Genomic DNA, 13,890 nt, shown 5'->3' with positions numbered 1-13,890 from the left:
GATAACCGTCCACATTTTATTTTTACTAAAAAACTGTGCCGTGTTTGCCTCGTTATGGCAGAGGTTTGAAATAAAAACACGCGTTCTAGATATATTCATGCTAAATTTTGGGATTTTACCCGTAAAAAGATAGAGTTACATTATACTGTTTTTATTACACAGAAATTTACATAATATGCTATCTAAATCTCAGTCCAGACTGATCCGAACACATCATTTTGATATCGCTATCAAATAGGACTGATTATCTAATCTTAAGTTAGATATATGCTTGTTTGAATGTTTGAAATGGTGTAAATGGAATGTTTTGAAACGGAAAATATCTATATCATAAAGCTAGAATAACCATTTACTCGTAAAACTCAAATTGTAGATCTAACGTATATGTACGTGTATGTGCTGTATACATGTAGATGTATAGTACTAGGCTTACCTTGTGCAGCCGCGAACTACTTTGACATCACAAGACCACGTGACCATCTAGCTCATTATCTCTGAACCGTAGTCGACACTACCCGTAAATCACGACCAAACCAACCGATAGTGCCAAAAGCTAGGCGATTCGTTTGGTGGGACTTAATTTTTCATTCATCCAAAGCAATATCCTGACGTATTATCAAAAAAAATCCTTTAAGTACAAAGGTACGATTAAACACATGACCAGTCTATTCTTATAACATACATATATAAAAATAATCCAATTTTACTGCTCTAACGTTATAAAGCGCACTAAATCAGTTACCTTCTATGCTGCTGTGGATCGTCTATAGTTATTTTACTGAGGTACCAGGAACATTCGGCCCCAATGCCCGAGTTATCATGCCAAATCCGTATGTAGTTCAGATCGCCCAGCTTTTCTGTTGTTCCCATGATAAAGCTTTTAGTGGAAGCGTGCTCAAATCCCTTAAAGAGAAAATATTTTTTTACACAATGTATCAAGGGCATTTGTCAAAAGCTATAGTTTCAGGATAAAACCAGACAGACACACTGAATGTACCTGTGACTTCCCGTCGCTGAGTATTCTGACACCAGAATCGGAGTAATCCCCAGCCACAACAAAACTGACATTAGATTTTGTTCCCGATCCACGCCGTAGCCCAGTGGTTACGCTAACAATGTAAAAGTACGAGTCATTCCTGTCGGTATCGCTAAGAAAATGCGTGGTCCACTGAAACAGTTCAACATCAGATAAAGTTTTAAGAGTCAATAATATTCCACAAGAAACAATGATGATATTAATGAACAAATAAGTATAAATGAATCATATCGTTCTATCTTTCAACGAATGTGATCAATGATAATGGTAGAAGATAAAAGTATTGACAAATTAAGGTCCGAGCAGACACCAGAATCTGGATAAAAAGAACGCCTATATATTAAATGCGATATTTTCAAATAGAGAGATAAAACAATAACATTGGAAATTTATTCATGACCGGCTGTTTTTAAAAGCGATAGAAGAGACGATTGTTTGAAAGTACTACTTTGTTAAACGTACTTTGAAGTTCATATTTAACATGACGTGCAATACATAAAATTATAAAGGGCTTGGCAAGACGTTCAAGTACCTTGACTTGATCTTTCTTGTCATATCTCCTTGCCCAGACACACACCAACACGTAGCAAAACAAGAGAGCAGCTAACGTTCCATAAACGGCTGCATTGGCGGGATCAAATTTCGCCCAAACACCGCTGAAGTCAATAGCATTCGGAGGAACGAAAAATGTTGTTGCAAATATATTGCCTGCCTCGTCATTGCATCGACAAATAGTCTCATTCATCGTAGAAAATGGTAACACCTACCAAAATAATATAAAATCAATTGATATGGAGTAGCAATACATCTATAATTGATAGGACACATGACATATTATCTAATGTTCCAAAAGAGTATTCGTCTCGTATGCTTCATTAACCCATTCATCCCTGACATTTCATAATGGACTGGCCTAATCAATTAGCCTATATTCAGGCATAAATAAGTTAATTTGCAGTACTAACCTCACATCCCGTAGATGTCCATTTGGATCCTGCTTCGTTCCACGTACGGCATCCAGTCGTGACGATGGTGGTCGTAAAGTTTACGTCAGCAGGTTCAAATATACTTGAGAAATTAGCAGCCATTGAAGTGTCGTTGTAATTGGCGGACCGACGTCTCCGCATTCGGTTTCCAATCTCAGGAATAGGGGGCGCTGATAATTAATGGAACATCCGTATTTACATGGTTAACATTATCATACTTAGTCATGATAGAAATGTCAAATTAGTTAGCATGCGAATCAATTGATCAACCACTAAATGTCTTTTAGTCGAAGGGAAAAAAGTTTTTTTTTTCGAATTTATTCACTGTAAAGCTTATTTTAAGAAAATTTACCTTTATTTTGTTATTCTATTCTGTCTGATTTTTCTTTCAAGTTATGCGATTCATTTATTCCTACCTGGCATTGGTTTTAAGGCTACAAAAGCCTTTCCAGCTTTAAGGAATCTCTCCGGAATAAATATCTTGAAGCCGACGTCTCTATCTACCCAATCTCGAATGTTCATACTGTACGACCAGTCAAACTGTTTGGTGTTAGGATATTCAGCATTACGAGCATATATGTCATACAACCCATACGAGTCAAAATCAAATGGATTGAAATTGTCCGGTAAGATGTAAAATATGATGGCGTCATCTTCGCTCAATACGTCGAAAGCGAAATACAGCATTTTGTCGGGGTCGTCTTTCAAATAGGTAGGCTTATACCGTTTTGAAAATGCAACGCCTTGATTTGAAATTTGCATATCCATGCTGACGTTTTTACGGGTACCATCACTTCGTTTTATGGCCACCATGATGCCCTTGGACGTAATTTTGCTAGCGTCCACCCCGTGGTAATGAGGTACCTTGTTAAAGACTGCCGTCTAAAACAATAACACAAATTTTTCACCACGAACTTTAAGCTGGACGATAATATGTTTTAACAGTGCTGACAACATATCATTTAATACGAATTTAGATAAATGTAGAAATACAGAGAAAATGTTGTCTCGATTTTTTAATACCCCCTTTTAATTAGGATAAATTAAATTAGTATTTTATATGTATTTATAACGGGGTATATATGTAGAAAACATAATTATTATTAAAAACAAAATAAACTTTACCTTGTTATGGACAAGAGAAATTTGTTATAGTATAATACCTGCATTTGAAGTTCCTCTCCTTCGTCTGCATTTTCTGTATTGTTACGATCCAATTCCAGCCAGAAGCCAGTCTTGTTAAACCCTGTGGCGTTGTTGAGTTTATCACCGGTCATTTTCTCTACAGCAATGACCACATTGTCTCTTTCTATAACCGTCTCTGGCTCGCCGGTGACCAGAGTTTTGCCTATGATATCCTGCGAGTTAATTAAAGCATTCACCAGCTTCGTGACTGTTTCGTTAGCCTGAAAAACAATAATAATGATATATATCATTAACATAATGTTTGGACAAGTGTGGCATATATTTGTACATTTTGTTTCTTAAGCTCATGTGAATGCCTTTTCATGGGCTTCTCTCATTTGACGTGCAATATCACGCGGCAATATCTCATTCAGTCTTTAACGTTTATTACATAAACTATTTCAGTTCTCAGTTGATTTTAACAGGCAATTTTCAAAATTTTGGCTCCTTTGATGAATGTGATGTCTCTACAAATGTCTAAGGCTGACAAGTAAAATTTCCTCAAGAGACTTAAGATAACTACTACAAAATCAGGATACGTTTCTATGTCTGTGTTAACCAAGTCCATCAAGTGTTTTGTCTCATATAGATTAATTTTTATATGAAGAAATTTCTATATGAAGAAATATTGAACAAGTCTTATCTGATATTCACAAAAACCTTTTTTGAAATTGATATTCTCGATTGCACACTGTCTTTAATAATTTGGTAGTATACAAGTATCACCGTTGAGTTCGGGGTTGTTATATCACTTGTTGAATACTTCTGAGAAACGTGTCGACCAGTCAAAAACAGCAAAAACACCAGTCATATACTCTTTCTCCGTTATATCTGAAATGTTTTACCTGTTTGGATCGCTCCCTAACAATGGCCTGCTGTTCCAGTCGAGCGTTGTACATTTCCAGTATCAACAACTCCCTCTCCTCCATCTCCTCGTCCGTAAACGTGCCGTTGATTGGAGGAGGATTTTCTGTGTTGTACTCCAATCGTATGTCTTCTATTAGAATTTCCTTGTCTGGGTCAATGAGGACGTCCGGAACTATGCCAGTTATAGTTGTATCTACTATATCCATCGCACCTAATAAAATATTCGTATAAATATACTGTGCAGTTAGTAATATTCGCGGGAGTTTAAATTTCGCTGAATTCGCGGATCCATCCGAATTCGCGAAATTTATCACCTCGCAAAATTAATAGGTTTACATGTTTAAGTCTGTCGTATGAATGATCCTTTTAAATGCTATAAAGGTAATTCGCGAAAATTAACCCCGCGAATACGTTCCAGACACTATATTGCGAAATTTTACATCCGCCAAATTTAACAACTATACAATAAGACAATTTTTATCATCAAAGCCTTTATACTTAATTACAATTGGTCATAAATGTTTAAATTTATAAATAAAGTTATTTATAGTGATAGCAATTGAATGGATAAACTACTTCGGGAATTAGGTATTTAATTCCTTTAAAAATTAAAGATGTTCCACCGCCGACAGAGCATAAATGATACTCATCATTTGAACTATAGTTGGTGTTTAATCGTGTATATATGTCTACTTAACACTAAAATAATATATAATAATGTATTTTGCTTTCGGTACATGCGCAATCAGTACTCCATTCCATATAGGACATAGTCATGGAATTTTCAGGATGTAATTAATTATTTTTAATATTTTTATCTTGAATTAGTAAGATTAGAAGCTCAAACTTTTCAATGGTGGAAATTGTGTGAAGTAAGTAATTTTTGTAACTGAAGAAAAATACTAAATCGTTTGCTCCTATTTTTGATAGTGAAAAATATCATTTGTCAGCGATGGCGCATCTTTAAAGTTTAGATGTTATTTAGATACTTTCTTCACTTTGATTTGAACTAGTTTACCTAAAATCCCATTGAGTATGCTTGGGAGATCTTCTACCGGAAATGGCCTCTTTAATATTAGCTTTTCCATATCTGCTGTTAATATCCCGGCAGTCTCTACTGCACCGTCCTACAGGCAGAATGATGTTGTAAGTGGTGTTGGTGTAGAAAGTCGTGACTTATTGAAACAATATTTGCATAAATATTGCGGAACCAGGACATCGGTATCAGTTCATACAGAGATGAGAGCAGTGCAACATTTGAGAATATTCTTACATTTAGATATTAGAAAATCTTGTTCTTAACAAAGCTAAGTAATAACTATACGACCATTGATTGTTTTATTTTGGAATTATGGAAATATATAAAGAAACATGATAATATGATCATTTTCTTACCAATATGGAATCACTGACAATGGCCAGATTAGTGATACACGCCATCACATTTTGGATGACGTTATTTGTGTCAGCAGAGTTCAATTTCTTGTCATCTCCAAGAGTTACGGATCCCCGTAATTGGTTCATCAACTCGGCGTTTAGCTGAAATATAGATTACGTTTAATTTAATTTGTTTTTATAATATGCATTGGTCAGATGTCAGGACAATAGCAATTGGAAATAATGATACATATATATAACTCAATGATTTCTTCATTAATATTTTTGGATTGTTGATAATCGAAATTAGGTTACTCACATTTGTCAGATTAGATTTTGTAGTGCTGTTTTCGTTGTCGTACCCCTGTCAAAATAAATAAATAATAAAATGAATAAATCGATAAAGAAATAAAGATAGAAAATAATCAGAAATTGAACCGTTTAATTAACTATGAAACAGAGTCAAACTATTATTTCACATAGAAATCATAAATTGCTGCTATTTGAAACTAGTGAAAATTTTACAACATCTTAGATGATAAAAAAGCAGAAAATAGAATGTTGATAAAATGGCTGACTTGAGATATCAAATTTTCAAATATTTTCAAATAAATAACTGCATGTATAGGCTGTAGTGGACAAAGATTTCACCTCATGGTTAATGTACGTACGGTTATACTGGAGAGCAGTGCTCCGGTGGCACCTATAAACTGGACCAAAGCCACAGTGTTGCCTCCGCCTTCTAAAGGCAGGAAATGCTGTAGATAGGTGGCGAAGAGGTCCCCCAACGCATCTTCGTCGTTGTCACCATTCGGGATCAAGGATTCGTTGCGTTTCACCTATTTAGTATACAATATCAATAAAACATGATTGTTTACTGTGATTTTTGACATGAGAAAAATCAACGGCAAAAAATATAAATACATGGTTCAATGGAACGTGAACTAATCCCATTATGGAGTAGTTAAACAAAACAAAAGTTTCAAAAAGCCGTTAGTTGTTCGGTTTGTCACCCGTTTACAGCTGACAGAAACCCGAAGCCACTTTTCGTCTTCAACTAGACAAATCTATTGTCAAAAATACAATTAAAATTGGATTTGACATTAGACACCATACCTTATAGACAAATTTCTCCATTATTAGGTTACACAGTTATAATTGTTCATACAAATCTTGATTAGCAAAGATCAATATATGTGACTTGACTGCCTAAACAGCTATAATCGGCATTCTGTATGCATCAATCTGAAGCAAACTGTTTCCAAACTAGAAAATGTTTCAATGTGACACTATTTGCCGTTTCATCCCTATAAAAGATACACGTTTCTCCCATACTTCACAGGGATATCCCACAGTTGCTAGGGAAAAGATATCTCTTTCTCCCATACTTGACAGGGTTATCCCGCGGTTGCTAGGGAAAAGATAACTCTGTCTTTTACCGGGGTAGGGAAAAGACAGCTCACACGCGCTAGACAATGACGTGACGTCATCAATACTACGGTGCCTATTGTCGGCGACGTCATTAATTTTGACGCTTTGTGACGTTACTTTGATTGCGGCGCTTTAAATTTTGTTTTCTAAAACCTGCATTTTCATAATGATTCGTGAAAGTATGGGAGAAAAAAAAATCAAACAATCGGCAAGCCTCGTGTTGACCAGCCAAAATCTTTCACTCGGGTTGCGATATCCCTGTTCACTTGACAGACCCATGTAAGATTCTATTATTCTCTTACCCCAGACAGGGATATCCACAGTTTTACCGGTGTGAGATTTTTCTATCTCACCCTAGGGTAAAGACAAGCTACACGAAATCTTTGCACATGCTCAACAATGGTATGCCGTCACGACAACAGTATCATGACGTCGCGGTGATAGTATTATAACGTCTCGGACAGAGAAATTTCACTTGATACCCGGTGCTAGATATTTCTATCTCGTCCGATCTGTCTGGTACCTTTATGTGATTTTTGGCGGAATTTTACGCCATTAATGTAACAGTCCGCGTATGTGACGCCATACTCTCGAATCGGTGACGTCACAAGCGTTATCAATATCAATATCATTAGAAATATTTGCATTCAGTCTTTTACCATTCATTGTTTGGTTGTTGTTTTTAATTATGAAAACAGTATTTACCGATTGATCATCGTTTTACTTTGAAATAACCAAACTATAGTTTTGCGCGGAATGACTGAAATCGAAGCGCAGATGAAATGGTTAATCGGCTTTGAACCAGGAGGCCCAGGAGGCTAACGCCTTGGTTGGGAATATGTTACAAAATCTTAGCCCTCGACTAAGATAACCCGATCTCGATCACTTACAGGTAATAGATTTTTTTTCTCGCGCCTCTAATATATAACAAAATCCATCTATATACGCGTTCAGAGTGTAAAATTATATCGTCTTGGGCCTCCTGGTTCAAAGCCGATTAACCATTTCATCTGCGCTTCGATTTCAAAGACAAACTACACGAGATCTTCGCACATGCTCAACAATGGTATGACGTCACGACAACAGTATCATGACGTCGCGGTGATAGTATTATAACGTCACGACTATAATGAAATGGCGTCACAAAGACGGCGAAGACGGCGACTCATTGAGGTCACGTCATCGTCGCTTGCATAAGTGACACGTTTATTAGAGACACAAAGTGGTGCATGGGGTTAGAGAAAAAGAATTATTCACCCTCTTTGGGGTGAGACAGGAGATCTCAACCCTCGGGATAAGATTCTTAAGATGTCAAACACGAGACTTGGCAACTTAAGAATCTTACCCCTCGGGTTGAGATTCTCCTGTCTCACCCCAAAGGGGGTGTAAGATTCTATTATTATTAAAGAAAGAAATGGAACTTTAACCTTATCAACATGTAGATAATTAATGTATACTGTAAACCAATTGATTTTCGCATATATAACATATCGGGTTTTCGTCATTTTCCACCAATTCGCAATTACAACATTCTTTTTCACTTGAAACACATTTTATTAGGTTTTTTTTCACAGTATACAAAGACAAATACAGCAGAAACATCCGTTTCACTCTCACTTTCCACTTATAGTATTTAGTATATTTTGAATGTCCTAGTTTCAGTCACCAGTTGACATTTAAAGGAAATCTTTGAATTTTTGAAATTACGCAAAAATCTGCACCTCGCGAAAAAGAAGTGATTTACCGTAATTAATGATAATGATATATTGTTAAAAAGTTATTTTAAAAACTTACTATAGCAAATGCGTCCCTATTCTCCGCGGCATCTCCAAACGTGTCCTTGATCCTCACCAGAATAGTGACTCTATAATCAAACTCACTTTCCCCTATCTGTAAGTGGAGCTCAGTAGCCGAATCCTCATCTACGGGCACAAAGTTCACCATAAAGCAATATTCAAAGCAGTCAATAAATAGCGTTTTAATTGTAGAATTCAATCATTCATTTCGGGTCCCTCAATGAAAATAAATGGTCGTTTATGTATGTAATCTGAAACATTGTGCAATTCTATTTCCATAGCAAATCGATCGTAGTCCAAATATCTTAATATTGCGTTTTATATTCTAATGATACAAAGTGTTGCATATACACTACACAATTATCATATTTTTTAACGTTATGATAATTCTTTATTAATCATAAAGACAAACTAATTTATTTTGAAGCGGTATGTATACTGTGACATACTTATTTTTAGTGCAGTCAAGTTTTAGCGCAAATGCAAATAACAGTAAATTATGATTTATAAGAGTTGATTCAACACCAGAATGACGGAAATAACCTTTAACTAAAATTATCATAGTATATGAATTCACGTTTCAAAGACAGTACTGAAAGCGCTAAAATTAAACTACTGCTAAAAAGTACGTTTACAAAAAAGTATTCAAATCTAAAATTATATAGAATGTACCTATAAAACACTTACTTCCCATGAACAATGGAGATCGAATGGTTTTTACTGTGTTGTTAACTGTCCGTTGGATTTCCTGAATATACTCGTAAGTGATAGGCTCCTCTATATCTAGGCTAGCGTTTCTGTTGATCCTGATGCCTTCATCCTTCCAGTCAATACATCTAACAGCAAATGTGGTCGACATCCCAGTACCTTTTACCAATATAAATCATTTTAACATACTCTGTTAAACTTCACAATAATAGTACAATGTTTAAGATATAGAATAAAGCAGCAACGATAACTTAAAATTGAAATATCTATATATACATGTAATATAACCTTACGTAGCAAAGATGCTGAACTATAAACAGCAATAATTACATGGAGTTACTTTAAAATTGACATGATCAATTCTGAAGTGCATATACTTCTCCACAACGAATATACGTACCCAGTCTACTATAATCTTCGACCGAAAGAAGACGACACTTTTTTAAGTCCTTAGAGTTTCAAGATTGGAGTTATGGCCCTCTCAAACCAACATTACAAAAGCAATTCATTGCAAGGAACTGAATTGATAATTCATGTATATATCAAACTTGTGATGCACTTACCATTTAAAGTACTAACGTACATTAACAATCTGCGGTTGGGTTTCAGAAGTTGTAAAGTAATCATAGTTTAAGAACCCACCTTGTGTCGGGTCAACAGAACAGGTTCCACCATAAGGTTTTATGTTGGTGATAAATTTTCTGCCCTTGGTATCAGGATCCGGGAACTCGGGAGACCAGACCGTCACTTCAAGTATGTAGGTGCTACTCTCTGATAGAACATTATCAGCCAGAGCAAAACTGCTCTGGTTCGTGCCTAATAAGAACAAAAACAAGCAATAACACACAAGTCATTTCACTAAAGTTAATGTATCAGATTAATGTCTTATTGTATAACATGGAATGTCAGTTGTGTGTAGACTCTTTCATTGTTATCAGTGTTACTACGAATCCACAAATATGCAAAAACGGAGATGCTTCAATACAAAACGGAAATCATGGTTACAAAGTCTAATTAGGGATATTCTATCCAAGAGAAAAACGAATGTTCCAGACCGGAAGAAAACACGCACGAATATTACATATTATTATACCTCAAGTGAGAATCCTGCATTCTGATTGGTCGAGAGATATTTGATATATACACTATCACACGACAGGTAACATTAGAATAATAAGAAACAATAGACACGTTCGTAGCAACCCCCTAGCAACGGGTGATAGTGTATTTTTGACAGTGCAAAATATGAACCGCCCGAAAAAGATGCGCACTCGTTTCTTTTTTCGACGCCATCTTTGTTTTTTGAAGCGACGCTTCAAAATGTATCTGGAGCTATTTAGTAATAGTTTTGCCAAATTAGTCTATTTAAGGATTAAAGTCTCTTTCTGGTGGTTCTATCGAAGGATAAAGTTGAGTAGGGTATCGATATTTGGAATGGACCGCGAAGCGGCCTATGAAACAAATATCGATACCCTACTCAACTTTATCCTTCGATAGAACCACCAGAAAGAGACTTTAATCCTTATATTTACAGTCTTAACTATTATTTTCATAGCTCAAAATTCACCTTTAATAGTGTTTGTGGCATTTATAAGACTAAAATTGAATTATATCGTTTTGTGCCGACAGGCATTTGGAACAGCCACTCGAAGTGGCGGAAATTCCCGCCAATTTATCAATGAATATACAAATAAAATGAGTTCCGTCTGATGAAGCATATATCTGGGGTTTTCCCGATATTGATCTATAAATCGTTTTATTTACCTGTTGTTAAAAACATCATGATGCAAAGCAGTTTGGTTTTAATCTTTTGCTTCGTATGATTACACACGCTTACACAATTCATAACGTGGCAGGATATTTAACGTAGTTGTGACGCGGCGTCCGATTCAAACCCCCTGTGTCAAGGAGGTGTGACAAACAGAGAGTTTCTTCAATTTTGTGATCACTTGAGTTCTACTTAATCAGTTCACGTTTGAAATTTCTTGAATACACGGATGTTTACATAGTTCCATGTCATTATTTCCGGATTTTGGAGATTTTCAAATGTATCGGACGTCGTTTCGAGGAACATGTACAAACACAGGTAGGCCCACTACTGTAAACGTTTACCGCTCTCAAAATGTTAGCTTATATTTATATTGTTGTTTCAAACACTTCAATAAATATTAGAGATATCTATTACAAGTATTGTAAAGCTACAATTGTAGGATTCCGTTTCATTGATATTTCGAAACACCCAAACGTACATTGCGTATGTAAGGCCTACTCTCGCCGATTCACAGTAGATAACGTACAGGACTTGTCTGTCCCCTGAGATGAACAAAAATGCTTTGTCGTAGTAGGTCATTTTGGTTAAACTTATCCAACTCAAAGACTGAAGTTGTCCTGATATATCTTATCCACTCGCGTACAACCAAGGATGTTAAAAATACAAGTAGGATGTAGATCTAGGCTACATGTTGTAGTGAACAACACAGACTCACCGACACACAACATGTAAACATTGCAACGTCATCGGAATGTGCAAAACTGTACATTGTACAACATTGTTTATTTATCATACGCACGGAAGCATTGCTCAAAGAGGTACGGTAGTAACATAAACAATGTAACTTTTCTACATTTGTATTTACACACGTACATGTATATGTGTTCAAACCTATTTTGATACATGTACATGTTCATCGAACGTACGTTCAACTTCGGTACTGAAAACACCAAAAGTTTCTGATTTGGACCATCATAAATTCATCCGCGCGGCTCCAAATTGCGCGTGACATACTCAATCTATCGAGAAATAAAGTTGAGTAGCCTTTGGTTGAAATCAACAGGGTTTATACTATCAATTCACCACTGACTGTAAATATTTGTCAATAATTGTTTTTCATATTAAGGACGGAGCTTTCCGTTCACGCCTTTTCGCTTACCGTCAAAGCGCTACATTTTTGATTTTATGAACTCGTCGGTGATCAGGTGAACGGAAGACATGCGATTTCAAGCGTCTTCGTTACGTTGCTTATGTTGTAAACAAACGACGGGACGAAACCAAAATTCCTTGAGATTTACGAGATTTACAAAAACGTTGAGATTTTTACAAACGCAGGAGACAAGACAACAAGAATTTTTCACTTAATGCTTATTGTGAGTATTCTTTTTTTATAATGCAATGATAGTTAGCGCTACTGAGTAGAAGCTGATATGCTATTCTACTGCCGACGGTGACTGTTCGACTTTTGCTAAAATCAGATAAATGTTTCAATAGATTGCAAATACTTGGAAACTAGTTTTGTTTCTAGACTTTTGGTATGATAAAATAAATACTACCTGCATTAGAGGGCGACAGTGCCTAGTGTCACCCCGAGGATATCACTGTCACCCGAGGCGACTGTCACCCTCTAATGCCGGTGGTATTTATATATTATACACACTGTAAACATGTCTGGTTTCTGCATGGTCAGAATTTCCTCTTATTAATTAAGTGATTAATTACATACTTATTGCTTAACTGTCATGGTGTTTCGACCACTTTTTTAAAACAGATAAGTTCTTGTGATTTTCTCAGATATTGCCATTGTGGCAAATGAAAGAAAAAGTAAAGAAATAATTATGAGAAAGTATAATAAAAAGTATTTTTGAATCCATGTCTTATATGCATATTGAAACACTGTTTTCATCTTAAAAAGTGAACGTATATGTTGTTTAACCTTACAGCATTATCTTATTGTATACTCTAGAAATACATCTTCCATGTTTTAAATAGGACACAATTACACAGTAATATAAGCAAAGGTAGAGATAGCAATTATCTCCTTCAGAAGTTTAGAAAAAAAAGTTGGCGGCTTTTTACCTGTATAAGTTTGTCCTGAATTAAGGTTTACTAAAATGGATTTGCCATTTTGGACCGTCTTCAGTTGCCATTTGTATATCAGGCCAGTAGAGTTGTCCATGCAGTTCTGACATATTACCATCGCCTTTAGAGTATTCTGTACGGCAACTTTTTCTCGGCAATTAATAACACATCTGTTATAACATGATAATGTTAAGCATAAATTACGGAGAATAGCATCAATCATGTTAATCCATATACATGTGCATAATCTAGATTAAATCTAAAAGTCCATATTATATCACGAGATCAAATGAGAGATATACAACAACTTGGTACTAACTTGATCCTGATGATTGGCCGCATGCCTTCATTTACAGTGATCATCTGCATAAACACCGACGGTAAAGTTAAAGGCTCGTCGACCCGGAGTACGATAAGGAATCCTCTGTATGACATGTCATTGGCGTTCAGGACGGCCCTACCATTACTCTGGACAGCAAACATGTCATCACAATTCCGGGAATCATTACTCAGAATACCGGTATCCACCGGATCTCCTTCGTACACCTCGGAACCACCGATAGTCTCCCATTCCTGCCTTAGTTCTGCGAACGTATCAACGGGGTATCTATAAAAGAGATACCAGCCGATAATGCTCGGGATTTTTTTTTT

At 35.9% G+C, this 13,890-nt stretch overlaps 1 protein-coding gene across 1 annotated transcript in view; it reads right to left on the bottom strand.

Annotated features, from left to right (window-relative positions):
• The window catches only part of LOC138322915 (polycystin family receptor for egg jelly-like), a 42,296-nt gene that overhangs the window by 11,116 nt on the left and 17,290 nt on the right, over positions 1-13,890 (bottom strand). Inside the window, exons 4-19 of the mRNA XM_069267140.1 lie at positions 13,559-13,846; positions 13,237-13,409; positions 10,029-10,202; positions 9,366-9,545; positions 8,677-8,804; positions 6,123-6,290; positions 5,771-5,815; positions 5,470-5,613; positions 5,093-5,201; positions 4,053-4,285; positions 3,186-3,428; positions 2,439-2,904; positions 2,002-2,192; positions 1,569-1,799; positions 998-1,168; positions 743-903 (exon numbers count right to left, since the gene is read on the bottom strand). Coding sequence (XP_069123241.1) covers positions 743-903; positions 998-1,168; positions 1,569-1,799; positions 2,002-2,192; positions 2,439-2,904; positions 3,186-3,428; positions 4,053-4,285; positions 5,093-5,201; positions 5,470-5,613; positions 5,771-5,815; positions 6,123-6,290; positions 8,677-8,804; positions 9,366-9,545; positions 10,029-10,202; positions 13,237-13,409; positions 13,559-13,846 — 3,105 coding nt within the window. The remainder of the gene's footprint in view (positions 1-742; positions 904-997; positions 1,169-1,568; positions 1,800-2,001; positions 2,193-2,438; positions 2,905-3,185; positions 3,429-4,052; positions 4,286-5,092; positions 5,202-5,469; positions 5,614-5,770; positions 5,816-6,122; positions 6,291-8,676; positions 8,805-9,365; positions 9,546-10,028; positions 10,203-13,236; positions 13,410-13,558; positions 13,847-13,890) is intronic.

Source organism: Argopecten irradians, chromosome 5, assembly GCF_041381155.1.
Source record: "Argopecten irradians isolate NY chromosome 5, Ai_NY, whole genome shotgun sequence".
Lineage (NCBI taxonomy): Eukaryota > Metazoa > Mollusca > Bivalvia > Pectinida > Pectinidae > Argopecten > Argopecten irradians.
Note: the sequence above shows the minus strand (reverse complement) of the source record. Positions and strands in the feature narration are given on the sequence as shown.